The sequence below is a fragment of the Staurois parvus genome, unplaced genomic scaffold (genome assembly GCF_062004578.1).
Source record: "Staurois parvus isolate SC_StPar_1 unplaced genomic scaffold, SC_StPar_1.0 ptg000025l, whole genome shotgun sequence".
NCBI classification, from domain to species: Eukaryota; Metazoa; Chordata; class Amphibia; order Anura; family Ranidae; genus Staurois; species Staurois parvus.
The window spans coordinates 4,959,545-4,979,519 of NW_028317821.1; the positions used below are offsets into that span (position 1 = coordinate 4,959,545).

At 41.6% G+C, this 19,975-nt stretch overlaps 1 protein-coding gene across 1 annotated transcript in view; it reads left to right on the forward strand.

Moving 5' to 3' along the window:
• The window catches only part of KDM3B (lysine demethylase 3B), an 85,035-nt gene that overhangs the window by 32,214 nt on the left and 32,846 nt on the right, over positions 1–19,975 (forward strand). Inside the window, exons 7-9 of the mRNA XM_089694057.1 lie at positions 9,518–10,069; positions 15,465–16,656; positions 17,597–17,798. Of these exons, the coding sequence (XP_089550183.1) occupies positions 9,518–10,069; positions 15,465–16,656; positions 17,597–17,798 (1,946 nt within the window). The remainder of the gene's footprint in view (positions 1–9,517; positions 10,070–15,464; positions 16,657–17,596; positions 17,799–19,975) is intronic.

Consider the following 19,975-nt stretch of genomic DNA (forward strand, 5'->3'; position numbering starts at 1 on the left):
AGAGCCTTGGATACAAATGCTGTCAGAGCAAAATGAAAGCTAGTGTCAATCATCTTTGACTCCGCCTACACCATATTAATGCACAAAAGTGCACATTTGTTATTCAATAAAGATTTATAGGGAGCTGTAAAACAGTTTTTTATATTTAATATGAATTGCTGTTTCAAAACTTTTTTTATTTATAGTCAAGTGACTTGTCATATGAAGCGGGGCTGTGCAGACTCATACTGTAGAGAACATACATCAGTAGAGTAATAGACGTCCCTTCCTAAGGATCATTCCCTGCAGATGCCAAAGAACAGGGGAAGATCATGTGACCACACAACATTGCTGCAGGGATAGGGTACTTAAAGAATTAAAACAACAAAATACAGTGGTGTGATATACAGTATATGATTTATGTGAATGAATTATTGCAGTTAATACTTCTCTGTTTGGTAGCCCTTTAAAGAATAGGGTTTTTTCTGATTCTGTTCCCACCGTACTCAGAGTAGGAAAATCAAGCTCCTGTAAGATTTATTGTCGCACATGAGACTTACTTTGCCTGATGCAAGGATAGGAGGCTTAGTTCTAGGGTATACTCTAACTCCTATTTTGGCCTTCCTTCAGTCTGGTCTTGACCAGCAATCTGGCCCTGAGTTCCTTCTAGGGATAGGTTTCTGCTTTATCCCTTTTTTAAAGAAACCTCTGTCTTGCAATCCCTCATTAAGACTTCTTCTGTGACTTGCTCATATGAATCCCCCAATTAGATGTTATGTGTTGCTTTGGGGTCTCATCCTGGTGTACCTCCCTTTGAACCAATTAGGAATAATCTGTTGGAAGACCTCATTTGTATGGCTGGCTTCCCAGTAGTCATTGCATCTTTTAAGTGTGTCTCTTATTTTGTAGCTCCTTCCTGTAAAGAGCCCTTTCTTTTTTTTTACACAAGGACAAAGTGCTTTTATGACCAAAACCTTTTCATCTCAATGAGTACACTGTTCTTCATTTCCCTTTTGTCCTTCCACAAAACATGGCCCAACATTGTTAGATATGGTCCGGTTTGGCCAGATCTACCCTAAAGCCGTCACTTTTTGTGCTAGGTGGATCAGGCATATGATTTCCAGGGCATATGCCCTTAGTGACAGAGTTCCTCTTTACCCTATTAGAACCCATTCCACCATAGCTTTTGATGTTTCTTTGGGCTTTTCAGCATCAAGCATCTGCTTTCCAGTTTTGCAAGGCCTCACATGGTCCTCTGTTCACATATTCTTCAAGTTCTGCCAAGTGGATGGTCAGGCCTCGGGTGATGCGAGCTTTGGTTGCAAGGTGCTTCTTGCAGTCATTTGAGATTTTTATTAGGGTTCTTTAACCCTTCTTCTCGTGTGGACCTTTTGGCAATTATGATTGCTATGTTGTTGCCCACCACTTAGGTTATTGCTTGACTACTTCTCATGGTCTAAGCATACGAGTCCTTTACATTACAATTAGGATAATAGTAATTTTGCTTTGCTCTTAAATTTCTTATCTTGGAGTACAGTGCAGGACAGAGGCCTCTCTCCTCTCTGTTTTGATAATTTCCTGTTCCTTGCTAAAAATCTGGAGTCTCACAGAGTGGGCAGGGTTATATGGTATACTCTGATATCCAATCACCTGATGGTAGGTAGCTGCCAATAACACATGATCTAAGAAAACATGTTCTTTGTCCTGTACTCCAAGATAAGGAATTAACTGTATTTTTCGCTTCATAAGACGTATCTGACCATAAGATGCACCTAGGTTTTAGAGGAGGAAAACAAGAAATAAAATATTCTGAACCAATGGACTGCAGACATAGTATAGGAACTGACCAGAGACTGCGGACCTAGTACAGGAGATGACCAGAGACTGCGGACCTTTGGGGAGCAGAAGGGGGGGAGCGGGTACCCAAATTTGACAGGTACCCACTTCCGCGGAGTTGTGCTCTCTCCCCGTCTTCTGGGACATGTGACAAGTCCCAGAAGATTGCCGGACCATTCACAAAGTGCAGCGTTTCTCTTGCATGCGCAGTGGGCACCTGGCTGTGAAGCCGCAAGCTGTCAGAGCCGGGTGCCCACACTAAGGATGCCAGCGCCAGAGAGAGAAGACACTGAGGACACCACTGGACCGAGGAGCAGGTTCTCCTGCACAGAAGAGCCCAGCGGCCGACCTGGTATTCTAACACAGCGGCGGCGGGAATACCAGGTCTGCCGCTCCATATTCGCCCCATAAGACGCACAGACATTTCCCTCCATTTTTTGGGGGGAAAAAACTGTCTTTATGGAGCGAAAAATACGATATACAGTCAGGTCCATAAATATTGGGACATCGACACAATTCTAACATTTTTGGCTCTATACACCACCACAATGGATTTGAAATGAAACGAACAAGATGTGCTTTAACTGCAGACTGCCAGCTTTAATTTGATATTTACATCCAAATCAGGTGAACGGTGTAGGAATTACAACAGTTTGCATATGTGCCTCCCACTTGTTAAGGGACCAAAAGTAATGGGACAATTGGCTTCTCAGCTGTTCCATGGCCAGGTGTGTGTTATTCCCTCATTATCCCAATTACAATGAGCAGATAAAAGGTCCAGAGTTCATTTCAAGTGTGCTATTTGCATTTGGAATCTGTTGCTGTCAACTCACAAGATGAGATCCAAAGAGCTGTCACTATCAGTGAAGCAAGCCATCATTAGGCTGAAAAAAACAAAAAAACCCATCAGAGAGATAGCAAAAACATTAGGCGTGGCCAAAACAACTGTTTGGAACATTCTTAAAAAGAAGGAACGCACCGGTGAGCTCAGCAACACCAAAAGACCCGGAAGACCACGGAAAACAACTGTGGTGGATGACCGAAGAATTCTTTCCCTGGTGAAGAAAACACCCTTCACAACAGTTGGCCAGATCAAGAACACTCTCCAGGAGGTAGGTGTATGTGTGTCAAAGTCACCAATCAAGAGAAGACTTCACCAGAGTGAATACAGAGGGTTCACCACAAGATAGAAACCATTGGTGAGCCTCAAAAACAGGAAGGCCAGATTAGAGTTTGCCAAATGACATCTAAAAAAGCCTTCACAGTTCTGGAACAACATCCTATGGACAGATGAGACCGAGATCAACTTGTACCAGAGTGATGGGAAGAGAAGAGTATGGAGAAGGAAAGGAACTGCTCATGATCCTAAGCATACCACCTCATCAGTGAAGCATGGTGGTGGTAGTGTCATGGCGTGGGCATGTATGGCTGCCAGTGGAACTGGTTCTCTTGTATTTATTGATGATGTGACTGCTGACAAAAGCAGCAGGCTGAATTCTGAAGTGTTTCGGGAATATTATCTGCTCATATTCAGCCAAATGCTTCACAACTCATTGGACGTCGCTTCACAGTGCAGATGGACAATGACCCAAAGCATACTGCAAAAGCAACCAAAAGAGTTTTTTAAGGGAAAGAAGTGGAATGTTATGCAATGGCCAAGTCAATCACCTGACCTGAATCCGATTGAGCATGCATTTCACTTGCTGAAGACAAAACTGAAGGGAAAATGCCCCAAGAACAAGCAGGAACTGAAGACAGTTGCAGTAGAGGCCTGGCAGAGCATCACCAGGGATGAAACCCAGCATCTGGTGATGTCTATGCGTTCCACACTTCAGGCTGTAATTGACTGGAAAGGATTTGCAACCAAATATTAAAAAGTGAAAGTTTGATTTATGATTATTATTCTGTCCCATTACTTTTGGTCCCTTAACAAGTGGGAGGCACATATGCAAACTGTTGTAATTCCTACACCGTTCACCTGATTTGGATGTAAATACCCTCAAATTAAAGCTGACAGTCTGCAGGTAAAGCACGTCTTGTCTGTTTCATTTCAAATCCATTGTGGTGGTGTATAGAGCCAAAAATGTTAGAATTGTGTCGATGTCCCAATATTTATGGACCTGACTGTATGCTAGTTAAATCTCCCATATCTTGATTGTATAGTACAGGGCACAAAGGAAAAGTATTCATAGACCCTGGGTTATAGGTTTGTACCATCTGTTGATTGGACACTGACAAAGTATTTGAGGACATGACCTCTGGGTGCCTCCCCCATAATCTTACCACACTTTGCAAGTTTTTTTTAGTGTCCTAGGATGATGGACCTCTTCTCCATATTGTGAGGACAGCCTATAATATTGCTTCAGGCACTGGGATCCTCTGTGGGGTGCTCACCTTGGCACTTGGTGCAACGCTTGTAGCCAGCCGCAAGATGTTTTACAGGTCCAGGGCTGTGGTCCATCTATATGAAACTCAGACCCTTCAGGGATATGCCCACTGTGACAGGTGAAGCCTGGACTTTATATACAGTCCAGTAGTATGGACGGGTAAGACAGGGTCATCCCATATCTTTGACTGTTACTGTAAAAACTGGACTATGTTTGGAATGTATTAAATTTAAAAGTGTAAACTTTTCAAACTTGTTGATAAAATTCAACCACTTAGAGCTTCTTCTTAGGTGGATGACCAGGTGTTACCTCACACCACAATTTGCATACTGTCACTTTTGCCTAGAGCCCTTATAAGGTACTCAGGAGCTGCGTACTGCCTTTTCGCAATGAGGGTGTTGCTACAGGATGATCCTTACTTAGGTTGCTGCGTACCGGGCACACTTACCCTTAATTGCGCACCTTAATCTGTGACTACCCCACAAGGGGAATATCCTCATCCTAAGCTGTGATGGAAACAAGGTGAAAGATCTTGCTGTCTAAGTCTTAAACATCTCACCAACTGAAGATGTTTCTTCTTTCAAAGATTCTGCAGATAGAAAGTTTGGCCCAGCCATGCAGTCAGCTTTTGCTGCAAAATCAGTATGTCCATGAACAATCGACATAACCCTGTGTTCTAGGACCTTACTTTAACAGAGCAATTACAGCAGTTATGTTCTGCTCTGCTGTTTTTTTTTGGATGCTCTAGAAATGGGAAGGACACAAATTTCCAGAATGGCGGAGATCTTCATTCACATGCAAAGGATCATGTGGCTCAAATCCTGCTCAGCTGAAGCTGCCTGTAAGAAGCCTCAGTCCTATGCCCTTTGAAGGAGAATCTTTCTTTGGTGAGGCACTTGACAAATTAATCACAGATGTCACAGGAGGAAGGGTGGTTCTTCCACAACAGAAAGGTCTAAAATCTCTTTTCTCAGAAGCCTCTACCTTCTCAAAATGCATAGCATCTCAACACTACCCAGGCTTCACTTTTAACTTTTAAGCCCAAATTCAGTCCTTCCTTTCAGCTCACGATATGGCCCACAAAGCCCACCAAATCTTACCTCTTCCCAGTGAAGGGACACCCTCACTACGAGTGTGGGAATGTTTGTTACAGTTTGCCTCTGGGTCAGAGATGTCACAAGCGTCCCAGGCCTGTGTGTTCAATCAGTGAATTCAAAGGGGTACAAAATTAGAGTTCAAATCTTGACTCCCTCAGTGCTTTCTTCTCTCAAATCAGTGAAAAACTCAAGGACAATCAGAAAAAAAAATTCAGGACATTCAGATTTGTAGAATGCTCTGAAGCCTCTTGTGTCCCACAGAGTAGTTGTACCAGCATCCCCATAAGACTGATTCAAAGGATTCTGTTTAAACCCGTTCACAGTACCAAAGCCCAGTGGGGGTATTCATCCTATTTTGTGCCTAAAATCCCTCAACAAATTAATTTAAATTATGAAATTTTGCATGGAATCCGCAAGGTCCGTAATTTTCTCTGAGTCCGGGGGAACACCTGGCACCTGCACAGATCCAAGATGCGTATCGGCACATTCCCATTTATCCACCTCATCAGTCCTTTCTTTGCTTTGCAGTGGCAGACAGTCATTTCCAGTTCGTTGCACTGCTCTTCAGCCTATCCTCTGCTCCCCATAGTATTCACAAAGGTTCTACCACCTCTTCTTGCCCTTCTCACTTAAGGCGTCCAGGTCAAAAGTTATTTAGATTTACATTCTCCTGAAAGATTCCTATACTTTACAGCTGTCTGCAAATGTGCACAGGACAATTCAGATGCTGGGAGAAAAATTTCTAGAAATCTGCTCACCAGCCTGCTTTTTGACTGGAATCCTTGGTCTTGAATAAATCCCAAGCAAAAGTTTTCTTTTCAGAGAATAACATTTTCTCTCTCAGAGCTCGCACTCAATAAGTGAAGTCAGAGGCATCCCACAATGAAATTCTCCATGAGAGCCCCAGGCCTTATTATAGCCTCCTTCGGTTGTGCTAATCATGTAATTTCTTTCAAGACCTCACTAACACAATACCCTAACTTGATGGATCTTTAGCGCAGCCTTAACAATAGGGAAGTCTTTTATTCTTTATCACTGGAAAGTGAAAATAGATGTCAGTCTTTCAGGTTAGGAAGGAGTGTTATGCTCCTTCATGGTCCAGGGAACATGGTTATCAGCAGAAGCCAAGCTCCCCATCAACATCCTTGAGCTCAGAGCAATATGAATGGCTCCTCAACTCTGGATGTCTGTGAAGACGCCCAATCAGTGCAGTCAGACAATGCCTTGGCTGTGATATTCATGAACTATCAAGAGGCCACCAGGAGACATGCAGCCTTGAAGGAAGCAGAGCCAGATAATTTAATTAATGGAAACTTACTATCTAGTAATGTCTGGAGTCCACATCCCTGGAGTGGTTGACTGGAAAGCAGTTTTACTCAGAGGGCACTACCTTGATCAAGGGGAATGAATGGGCCTTTCACCCAGACCTTTTCAATCTGATATGTCCAAAATGGGGCACTCCGAATGTAGATATTCTAGTCTCCAGATTTGACAAACATTTACTGTTTGTGACCATAACCAAGGATCCTCTAGCATTGGCTTTTGATGCCTTGATAATTCTCTGATCTCCGTTCAGACTAATTTGTGCCTTTCCCTTAGTGTGAATTCCACATCAAACATGCAGCAAGAGAGGAAGAAGGTGATTCTCATTGCATCAAACTGGCCCAGAGCAACCTGGTACACAGACATACTCGGACTTCTAGCAGACAACCCCTGGCATCTTTCTAACAGGCTGGATCTGCTATCTCGGGACCCTCTATTCCATCCTGCTTCTCAGACTCTTGCTTTATTGGCATGGTTGTTGGAGCCCACGTCTTAAGAGATAGAGGGGTCCCTGGGTCTGTTCTTTTTGCCTTGCTGAAAACAAGAAATTTCATATCTAGAAAGATAAACTTACTGTACCTGGAAATCCTTCTTTGCTTGGTGTGAACACAGGCTATTTCAGTGCCAGAGATTGCTGTGTGCCACGCATTCTGGCCTTTCTACAATCAGTCGTTGACCAGAACTTAGCCTTAAGCCTTCTGAAAGGACAAGTTTCAGTCTTGTTTATATTCTTTCAAAGACTTCTGGCTTCGCTCTCCCTAGTAAAAAAACGTTATTCAAGGTATATCTCTCAACTTTGTTCTCTCTGCCTTGCAGAAACCACGCTTTGAACCCATCATGGATATTCCCTTATTTATTTCGGGTACTTCTATTGCGCCATCAATTTACGCAGCGCTTTACATATATATTGTACATTCACATCAGTCCCTAACCCTCAAGGGGTGTACAATTTAAGGTTCCTAACTTACATCCATTCATTCATACATACACATACTAGGGCCAATTTAGACAGGATCCAATTCGCCTACCAGCATGTCTTTGGAGTACCCGGAGGAAACTCACGCAGGCACAGGGAGAACATGCAAACTCCAGGCAGGTGGTGCCGTGGCTGGGATTCGAACCAGCGACCCAAGTACTGCCAGGCGGAAGTGCTAATCATTTAGCCACTGTGCTGCCCTCAGATGACCTCTACTGCAAAGTGGCCTTTTTGCTTGCCACAATGTCTGTCAAGTGTTTCTCAGCAGTTCTGTCTTGTAAGGAGCCTTTTTTCATACTTCACAATGACAATGCTGTCTTAGGCTAGGTTCACACCTATGCAGTTTGCATTTGATCCGTTTCTGCAGTGCTTTTTGCGGTACTTTTTTACACATTCATTTTTTATGTGTTTTTAATGTGTTTTGCTTTTTTTTATTTTTTGGCCAACTTGTTGCTGGGCAGATTTAAAACGCATCAAAAACATGCAGAATGCAGCACTTGTATTTTCTGTGCAGTTCCATTCAAGTCTATTGGACTAAAAATGCAAACTACTGCGGAAGAAGTCCCTGACCCTTTCCAAAAAAGGCACCAGCAAAAAATGCATAGATTGGCACGTGATCCATAGAAAATCATGATAAATGGCATGCACTGCATTCCTGCAAAATGCAAAAAAAACACACAGGTGTGAACCTGGCCTTACGCCCAAGACTGTCCTTTCTTCCTAAGGTGGTATTAGTCTTCCACCTCAGTGAGGTCATAGTCTTACCATTCTTATGCCTTGCTCCAGAGCATTAAAAAGGAAATCTATCTTCATTGCTCGAATGTAGTCCAAACCATTAGTCTTCCTCAAAACAACAGGTTCGATCAAACAGATGGATTCCCTGTATGAACTGTCCTTAGGACCTCACAAGGGACATCCTGCTTCCAAGTCCACAATCGCTTGATGGATAGGAAATCTGATCACCAAAGGTTGCACTCTTGGGGACAAATCTCAAAGCTTTTAGGTGCCAATTCCATCAGATTAGTGGGAATTTCTTGGGCTTTCTGTTCTTTTTCAAAATTCTACCAGGTGTACGTCCAATGTTATGCGGTCACAGTTATTGCAGCAGGCCTGCTTACGTTGGGTCTTTTTGACCCTTGTTATTATTGAGCCTGTTACAGTTATGTTTAGTTAGTTGTTGCCCACCCTTCTCATTCTTTTGCTTGGGGAGGTCCCCTGGTCTGTGAATACTTTGTACAATTAAGATAATAGTAATTTTCAATTAATCTGTCAATTTTTAGCTTGGAATATGATATAGGACACAGACCACCCTTCCTTCCATTCTCTGGTTAGTCTACATTGGTTGGTACAAAATCAAGGACACACAGAGTGGTGTAGGGTTATTGGGTAACTACCCAGGGGATATGTTTCCAAAAGTTTTACCTATGTCAAATCACCTGAAGTTATGAGCCTGTAACCCAGAGTCTATGAATACTCCGTCTGTGTCCTGTACTGTACTCCCAAATTGTGGAATTTATGGGTAGGTCAGAATTCCTCTTTTTTTTGCCTTCAATTTTGTGCATTTTAAAATTAATGGGGGAATTAAAGAGTGGCACAGACACATCAGATCCTGCTCCCAGTTAACATATTGGGAGCAAGCACCAGACATGGCATAAGTAGCTGCTTGTTCTGGCTTCCTTTTGACCACCCATGACTTCTGTTTCACTCTGAAATAGAAACTGGCACAAATAAACCTAAAACAAGTCTATCTGCTTTGTTAATGTGGTGCACGCCACTCACATCAGTTTCTTGCTCCATTATACTGGCACAGGAATCTTTGGTAATTCCCCTTCAATGTTTCTAATATTTTGCTGTGCAACATTTGTATGATGAAATTATGTAATTAGAATGAAAAGTAGCTAACACATGATCTATTGCAGGATACACTCATAAAAGTAACAAAAGCATCAAAATCTAAGAAGAAAAAAGAAACTGCAGATGGGAGGGATGGCCGACGAAGAAAAAACCCTGACACAGAAGGTGATTTCTCTGCAAAGAAGCAAAAAGCTGAGAAGAAAGATTCAGATAGCACTGGTGGGGATTCTAATGAGGTCAGTCAAGGAACCTGGAAAGGAAGCAGCATCACAGATCCCACAGCAGAGTCCAGATCAAAACAACTATTGCACTTTGTTCCACAAATGAATCCTAATATTCGTTTTGCAACTTACACCAAAGAGAATGGCCGCACTTTAGTTGTGCAAGATCAGCCTGTTGCCGATGGGACTACTTTTCCATCATTTAGTGTCATAGCAAGTCAAACTTCATTGAGGTCTGAATCGGTGAGATCTGGGAGCAAAGTTGACAATGTTGAAAGCACAACTGAGACAGCAGCTTCTGCAGGAGTAACTCCAACCACAGTACGGATTTCTGACGTTGTTCTTTCCAATGTGACAGCAGAAGAAAATAACAAGTCTGGCTGGGCCATTGGAGAGGTAATTTGGTGCATAGTCCTCTATGGTGGTGTACATTGGTGAAACCAACAGAAAACTGGTATTACAGCTGATATACAACCCTGATTCTTACTGACACAAAGTAAAACCCCTAGATCCTGTATTGCCTGATTCTAAATATTTATACAAATTTAATATTGCATATATGAGTATAAGCTGCTACAGGGCCCAATATTGCTGTGGATCCTTTGCTTTGCACTATGCAAAAGCACATTGTTCACATTGAAGCCAAGGTCTCCCCTGGCACAAAATGCTTTTGGTCATGAAGGGATTATAGAGGCATAAATGTTTACATTATTCAGATTGAGTAGCAATTTGTATAAGGCAGAGCTTAATCACAAGTGGAGATGGAGCAGGAAGCAGTGCCATTTTAGCAAGAGAAACAATAAAGCAGCACCTTATTGACTTTATTCATTGTTCCCCCTTAGTGTCATGGTGCAGAGATTCCTTACACATGTGACTGACCATCTCTCTTTTGTGAGCTGTCTGATATAATATGCAGTTGTTTCTATATGTCCATGTACTATACTTTTTTTCATTTGCTTCAGTTTTTTTTTTTTTTTTTTTAATGAATCTTTAACTGTGAGAAAAAAATAGAGATTTGAAGGTTATATCCACATTTTGAAAAAAAAAAATTCATGCATATACAGTCATGGCCGAAATTGTTGGCACCCTTGATATTTTTCCTGAAAATCAAGTATTTCACACAAAAAAGGTATTGCATTAACACATGTTTTGCTATACACATGTTTATTCCCTTTGTATGTATTGGAACAAATATAAAACAGAGGCAGAAAAGCAAATATGACATAATGTCACACAAAACCCCAAAAATGGGCTGGACAAAAGTATTGGCACCCTTAACTTAATATTTGGTTGCACACCCTTTGGAAAACATAACTGAAATCAGTCGCTTCCTATAACCATCAATAAGCTTCTGACACCTCTCACCCGGAATTTTGGACCACTCTTCCTTTGCAAACAGCTCCAGGTCTCTCTTATTGGAAGGACACCTTTTCCCAACAGCAATTTTAAGATCTCTCCACAGGTGTTCAATGGGATTTAGATCTGGGCTCATTGCTGGCCACTTCAGAACTCTCCAGCGCTTCTTTGCCATCCATTTCTGAGTGCTTTTTGACGTATGTTTGGGGTCATTGTCCTGCTGGAAGACCCAGGATCTTGGACGCAAACCCAGCTTTCTGACACTGGGCCCTACAGTGCGACCCAAAATCCTTTGGTAATCCTCAGATTTCATGATGCCTTGCACACAGTCAAGGCACCCAGTGCCAGAGGCAGCAAAACAACCCCAAAACATCATTGAACCTCCACCATATTTTACCGTAGGTACTGTGTTTTGTTCTTTGTAGGCCTCATTCCGTTTTCGGTAAACAGTAGAATGATGTGCTTTACCGAAAAGCTCTATCTTGGTCTCATCTGTCCACAAGACGTTTTCCCAGAAGGCTTTTGGCTTACTCAAGTACATTTTGGCAAACTGTAGTCTTGCTTTTTTATGTCTCTGTGTCAGCAGTGGGGTCCTCCTGGGTCTCCTGCCATAGCGTTTCATTTCATTTAAATGTCGACGGATAGTTCGCGCTGACACTGATGCTCCCTGAGCCTGCAGGACAGCTTGAATGTCTTTGGAACATGTTTGGGGCTGCTTATCCACCATCCGGACTATTCTGCGTTGCAATCTTTCATCAATTTTCCTCATCCGTCCACGACCAGGGAGATTAGCTACAGTGCCATGGGTTGCAAACTTCTTGATAATGTTGCGCACTGTGGACAAAGGCAAATCTAGTTCTCTGGAGATGGACTTGTAACCTTGAGATTGTTGATATTTTGCCACAATTTTGGTTCTCAGGTCCTCAGACAGTTCTCGTCTCCTCTTTCTGTTGTCCATGCTTAGTGTGGCACAGACAGACACACAATGCAAAGGTTAAGTGAACGTCTCTCCTTTTTATCTGCTTTCAGGTGTGATTTCTATATTGCCCACACCTGTTACTTGCCCCAGGTGAGTTTACAGGAGCATCACATGCTTGTAACATTCTTATTTATCCGCAGTTGTGAAAGGGTGCCAATACTTTTGTCCAGCCCATTTTTGGAGGTTTGTGTGACATTATGTCGAATTTGCTTTCTTTCCTCCCTTTTTTTGTTTTGTCCCAATACACACAAAGGGAATAAACATGTGTATAGCAAAACATGTGTTAATGCAATACGTTTCGTGAGAAATACATGATTTCCTGGAGAAATATCAAGGGTGCCAACAATTTCGGCCATGACTGTATACTTGCAGAAAATAAAATGTGCATTTATTATTTTTGCAAATGAGCCTGCATAGCAATGCATTTGCAATCAGTGGATCAGGGGTTCAGTTCAAGGCTCCTTCAGACTCTTTAACCAGTCCTCTGTGTGCAATGAGGTACACACTTTCAGGTAGAGCTGGAAGAAGCATCAGTGGACTAGGAGTGTGTTAATCACAGCACGTTTGTTTTATTGGGAGTGACAAGTCCATCTACTGTGGTGGAAGATGGGGCTTGTAGTTTATTCATTCACAGATTTCTGCAAATAAATAATGTGGCTGTGGCAGCATGTTACATGTTATACCTTAAATTTGAGTGGAACATGTAATCTTGACTTCAAGGTGGAGTTAGTCTTTAATTTTATGTGACCACTTGATTTGTTGTTCATCAGATGATTTGTTGTCTGCTCACAGCTTTGCTGATAAATCTTGCCCACTGGAAATCATGTTTAATATGCTAGCTTGATATATTCTCCCTCGATTTGTGTACCTCTATCATATTGCAAGAATCCTCACATTTGGCACACACAGAGAAAAGAAGACAAACTTGATTCTTCAGATTTCATGTTGATGCAAGGTTCCCAAATGTGAAAGAAGTAGGAAAAGATCTAGAAATTGATATTGTAGAAATACCCATTCATCACTGGTTTTCTTTAAAGTCCGTACTAGAAACATTGCTGGAATAAAATATCTGGCTGCCAGCAATGTTTCTTTTGAATGTACACTTGTGCAGCTTAGTGTACATTGCTGTGCTTTTAATATATATATATATATATATATATATATATATATATATATATATATATATATATATATATATATATATATATATATTTTTTTTTTTTTTTTGTCACACTTAAATGATTCAGATCATCAAACAAATTTTAATATTACACAAACAGTATTAACCACTTCAGAGGATTTACCCCCCTTCCTGACCAGGTAATTTTTTGCGTTATGGCGCTGCGTTACTTTAACTGAGAATTGCGCGGTCATGGAACGCTGCATCCAAATTAACTTTACGTCCTTTTTTTCCCCACAAATAGAGCTTTCTTTCAGTGATATTTGATCGCCTGTGCGCTTAAATTTTTTGCGCTATACAAAAAAAAAAGCCAATTTTGAGAAAAAAAAACATTATTTTTTACTTTTTGCTGTTAAACGTGTCCAGTAAAAAATTTTTTTTAATAATCAATTTCGTCATAAATTTAGGTCAAAATGTATTCTGCTACATGTCTTTGCTAAAACAAAATCCCAATACGTGTAAATTAATTGGTTTACATGAAAGTTATAGCGTTTACAATTGGTATATATGGGATCTTTTTTTTTTTTTTTTTACTAGTAATGTCGGCGATCAGCGGGCACTTATAGCGGGACTGCAGTGGCATTCTGACACTGGAGGGAACTGACTTGGTGTCATTGACATCCCAGGGACACCAATACAGTGATCAATGCTAATGAAAAGCACGGACACTGTACTAATGGCACTGGGCAGGAAGGGGTTAATGTGGGGTTGATCAAAGGGTTAACTGTGCTCTGTGCCATGTTACATACTGTAGTGTGCTTCAGCCTACAAAGCAGTGTGCAGGAGCTGATAGGGGAGAGATCTGTATTGTCCACAAACCGTTCAAAGAATTGTTTTAATTCAGCCACATTGGAGGGTTTTTGAGCATGAGCAGCCTGTTTAAGGTCATGCCACAAAATCTCAATCGGATTTAAGTCTGGACTTTGAGTAGGCCACTCCAAAGCCTTCATTTTTTTTTTTGAGCCATTCAGAGGTGGATTTGCTGGTGTGTTTTGGGATCATTGTCCTGCTGTATAACCTAAGAAGCATGCTTGAGGTCACAAACTGATAGCCAGACATTCTCCTTTGGGATTTTCCAGTAGAGCGCAGAATTCATGGTTCCATAAGTTATGGCTTGTCGTCCAGGTCCTGAAGCTGCAATGCAGCCCCAGGCCATCACACTACCACCACCTTTTTATATAGGGCCAGGCAAGTTTGGCCAGCTTTTTTACCTTAAATGAAATTATTTACAAACTGCATTTTTTATTTACTCAGGTTATTTTTGTGTAGTATTAAAATTTTGTTTAAAGACCTGAATCATTTAAGTGTGACAAATATGCAAAAAAAAAAAAGAAACATGAAAGGACTGAATATTTGTTCACCCCACTGTACATTCTCATCATGGCAAGTTGAATCTACTTCCATGCAGATGCATGGGAGGTATATCATTCCTGGGCTGGCTATTCAAGATGGCCAGTTGATGCCAAACCCAGGAAAAAAAGCAGGTAAACATGCCAATGGCAGAGACACATTGCTGCATAGAGTGCACATTTGCTGTTCTGCTTTAAAGCCTATATTCAGTCAGGTGTTTTTTGCACAAGGTAGGGGTTTAGATATTGGAACTTCTGCCAGAGTTTTTGACTGCCTGTAACCTCTTTCGAAAGATTGGGAAGAACGTAGCTAGGTAAATTCTCTTCAGTGTGAGCACAGACTTCAATAAAAACGAGAGAGGTTCTGACCCTTTTCAACTCAAAAAAACAAATGCTGTTTTGGCTGTAGTTGGACTTTAAGATGGCTTTATTTTTATTTTAAGGGGATGTACTAGTAGATAATGGACAACTTGCTGTTTGTTTTTCAAACTTCCTGGCAATAGAGGATGGACCCTGGAAATAATTTTAGATGTAATTAATATCTGAATACTAAAATATTGTCAAAAGTTGTGAAAAGTACAAGTCAAAGTGCAGTAAAGCTGGCCAAACTCCAATAGAGTCTTGTATGAAAATGTTTGTTTTCGAACATTCTGACTGTGAATGTGTTTTTTGTTTGGGAAAAATAATACGTATTCTAACGAAACTTGTTTAATATCCCCGGATTCCATTCAAATGGCAGGTCTGGATGAAATGCTGTCGACTTACAAACAAAATTAGTTAACTCAACGATGGCAAGAAAGAATGTTCTGATGAATGCTTTTTCTATGAATGTTCAACTGAATATCTAACCATGTATGGCCAGCTTAACTGTTTCATTTTAGAGATCCATCTATATGACATTACAATTTTTTCCCTTTTTTTCCAAAGAGTTTCAAAAAGCCAGTGCCAGTAAGTAGTGGCTTTGGGATGTCGGTCCACCCGTTAACATTTGGAGAGGGTCGAAATCCAGCGAATGGTACAGTACAAGGTACCAGTTCAGTTGGATTCCAATTTGGGTCAAGTCTACAAGAAGATTCAAAAGATACAGACTTATCTAAAAACCTGTTTTTTCAGTGTATGTCCCAAAATGTTCCACCCAGCAACTATTTTACAGCTATATCAGAGAGTTCGGTAGAAGAGCCTTCAAACAAGGACCCATTTAAACAAAGTAAGGAAGGTCTGTCTTCAACCCTTTTTAAGCCTAAACCTCTCATTCCTTCAGAAACTAAACTAAATTCAAAATTGCCTTTTTCTGATTCTATGCCAAAACTTACTCCAGCATTTCCTGGGAAAGTGCCCACTGCAAAGCCACCTGAGACGCATGAAAATCTCTTTCTGCAGCCTCCAAAGCTGTCCCGTGAGGATCCATCAAATCCATTTTTAGCCTTTTCAAATACAAAAGATGTTTCACCATTTGGATTTTCAAACCAGCCAGTTCAAAGTTCGTTATCTGGTACACCTACATCTCTACTGTGGCAAGATAAGCATAAAGCTGATGACCCTGGATCTTTATTGAAAAATAAACCTCTGTTTCTTTCAACTGAGCCTTTAAAAATGTTGCCTATTCCTTCTACGCCATCAGTTAATGAATCTCTTCAAAGCTCTGCCTTTTTGGGAAATGGGAGGTCAAATTCTCCAGCAAATAGCTTGAACCAGCCTATTGAGATGCCAACATTGTCATCAAGTCCAACTGAAGACAAACCCGCAATAGCATCTGGGCAGTTGGACAATCCATTGCTAAGAACTTTCACTGCTCTGTCAAGTAGACTACAGCCTGGTGTTGTTTCTTCCACTGAATTCTCTCACGATGGGAAAGCAGCTTTTGAGTCTGTTAATAGATTCACTCTAGATGAACGAAGCAGAACATCAAAGCAAGATTCTGATTCCAGCACTAATAGTGACTTAAGTGACCTGAGCGATTCAGAGGAGCAGTTGAATTCTAGAGCTGGCTATAAAGGGATCCCAGAGCATCTTGTTGGAAGGCTGGGACCTAATGGAGAGCACAGTGTTGACTTACTTTTGGGAAAAGGAAGGGGAAAACAAGTGGCAAAGGGAAGGCCGAGAACTACTCCACTCAAAGGTAGGAAGAGCAAGTAGCAGGATGTACTGAATATTTGTATTACTGGAAAATGTAGTGTACATGCTTGAGTTTAACCTCTTTAGGCCTCATGCACACAGGACATGTGTTTAGGCGTGTCAAGTGCTTGGGTGGTAGTTCATTTCAATGGTCAAAATAAAAATTGATCCTGCCCATTGAAATAAATTTACACTCAAATGCGAAAGGCACCCAGTGTTGGTGCACGTTTAGTTGCATTTAAAAGCGTTTACACACGTCAAGCGCTTTTTCTTTCGCTTCTGGATGTACTGGCAGTGTGGTTTTTTTTTTTCTGCCTCTTAACTCCTGTAATAGTCTATGTGTATATGGACATATAGGCTAACATGCAGGGGTGTTTAGAGGCAGACAAAAAAGCACCCCTAGGAGCAGCTGAAAAATTGTCCAGTGTGAATCAGGCCTTAAGGGATAAGTTCACCTTTTTACAAAACATAACAAATGTACAGGTAAACAAATGTGCATTTATGATTTTTTGTTGCAGGCGCCTGTAAAGCATTGCAGCAGTGATCAGCAGATCGCTGTTCCCATGCATGTCTTTAGCAGACTTGTCAGTCTATCTGCTTGCCTGTACGGGCAAGCAGATATACTGACAGGAAGAACGAATGAACTACCACGGCACTCCACCGTCAGGACTTGTAGTTCATTCACAGAACACCGTGAGCCCTGCACGATCACATTTTTTTAGAAATTTTGACAGTGGGGGGGGGGGGGGGGAGGAGAAAATCCCCTGCTAGCTGTCACAACGGGGATCAGGGGTGCGGGGTCGGTTCAGTCATAACATGTTACTCTTGGAGTATGGGTGTAACATATTATGAAAGGTGAACTTTAAGGGTTGTGTAATATAAAAAAATTAATTGGTATAATTTCCATCCTTCCTTTTTTTTTTGTTTTTGTTTTTGTTTTGCAGTAGGGCAATCGGTTTTGAAAGATATGAGTAAAGTAAGAAAGTTGAAGCAGTCAGGCGAACCTTTTCTTCAAGATGGATCTTGCATCAATGTTGCACCACATTTGCACAAGTGTCGTGAGTGCAGATTAGAGCGGTACCGGAAATTTAAAGAACAAGATCAAGATGATTCCACTGTGGCTTGTAGATTCTTTCACTTCAGGAGGTATTTTTTAATTCGCTGTATGTTTTTGGACAGTAGTCACAATATCAGGGAAAAGTAAATCTGGTTTCCGTAATATCTTATCAGCAAGTTCACCCATACAAAAACAGGCAACCTTTTGCACTGCGCACTCTTTGGGAAGCAGGACCTGGCTTTCTCTGGTTTGTGCATCTAAAGACACATAGAACAAGGAAAGTGGGATCCTGCTTCCCAGCAGTGTGCACAGTGTAGTAGCTCACCCATTTGGGAACTGACCACTGTAAGTCATTGTTCTAATTATACACAGTGGCACAATTGTATATTGCTGACGTGAGGGTGGAGACCACTATGGGGGGTTGGCAACTGCACATGTCGAATCAAAGCTACATTGTCGCTTGCTCCTTGATTTTGGAAAGAGTTGTGCAGACTGATTTGTAGTACTGTATTTAGAGGTACACTGTCCTTAAAGTGGAACTTCACCCAAAAGTTCTTTTCCTCCTCCTCCTCTCCTTCATCAGATTTGGCACATCTTTTTTTTCGGGGGGGGAGGCGGGTACCTGTTATTGACTGGTAGCCGCTCCCTCACTTCTGGTCAGATCTCTGCAGCAATCTGAGCAGAATTTTGGCTCCCCTTGAAGCCTTCTTTGACATACCACAGGTGCCAGAAAGCTGTGAAACCATCCAGCACATTGTGGCTCACGCCTGCGCAGTGAGCAGTCGGCTGTGCAGTCGCAAGCTGTCACAGCTGGCTGCCCACAATTAGTATGCCAGTGCCTGGGACCAAAGCCCAGTGAAGAAACCAGCAAGGTGAGGGCATTGCTGGATCCTGGGACAGGTGAGTGTCTAATTGTTAAAAGTCAGCAGCTTTTTTACAGTTTTTGTAGCTGCTGACCTTTAATTTTTTAACAGGACTGAATAACTGCTTTAATCTGCAAAGGGGAAACCAGAAAAATATTCCAGCAGTCAGTAGGAAATTAACAATCCCCACACTAGATGAAAATGAGCAAAAGATGAAACAAATAATTTAGCTTAGGTTTGGCCTTTAACGCTTTTGGCCCCGCATTCCACTTTTAAACTCGGGTGGGCTGACTATTTTTGCAATTTTTCCATTGCTTTTATTTTTCCCTTTACAATTTTCAGAGCTTGTAAAAGACCCCTAAAACAATATATTTTTTAAAGCACATGACCAGTAGAATATAAAGAAGGTGCTACTGATTTTTAGGGCCCCATGATACTTGTGCAAATGTTCATCAATCACTATTTTTGCTAAAAATACACTAAAATCATTATTAGCAGATACAAACACAGCAAGTTTGATAAATAAATAATTGTAAACCGCGTTTCTTGACCACGCTATACCCGAATGATGGCTACAGCATGGTCGTCCAGTTCTGGGAGGGTGTCATATGACGTCTTTCCAGAATTGCGCCCCAAGCACTCTGATCTCTGTGTCATTTGGACACAGCTGATCACATGACACGGTAAAGGGCCAATCACAGTGGCATTTTACCATGTGATCAGTTGTGCCCTGATTATCAGTGCAGCCCCAAAAGTTCCCAGCTGTGCTGCCAATCTGTGCTCGTCAGTGCCCCTTATTAGTTCCGCCCTTCAGTGCTGCCTAATAGTGCTCATCAGTGCCACATATCAGTGCAGCCTCATTAGTGCCTCCTCATCAACCAAAAGTGCCATCTCATCAGTGCAGCCTATCAGTACTGCTTCATCAGTGCTGCCTGCCAGTGCAGCCTCATGAACACACATCAGTGAAGGAGAAAAATTACTTGTTTGCAAAATTTTATAATAGAAACTAAGAAAAACGTTTTTGTTTTTTCAAAATGTTCGGTCTTTTTTTGTTTGTTTAGCAAAAAAATAAAACAGCCAGTGGTAATTAAATACCACCAAAAGTTAGCTCTATTTGTGTGAAAAAAAGATAAAAATTTCATATGGGTACAGTGTTTCATGACCACCTGACTGTCATTCAAAGTACAACACTGAAAGCTGAAAATTGGTCTCGGCAGAAAGGGGGTAAAATTCGCAAAATGGTGAAAATTTTCATTTTTCACGTACAGCTTTCTGCCAGCGCTGGGGGGGGGGGGGCATTATGGGTACGGGCCATCTTAACAGCTAGAGACACGTAAGTGGAAGGGAGGAAGTAGCTGGTCAGAGGCAGAGAAAGTCGGGCAAGTGGAGGGAAGGGGGGGGGG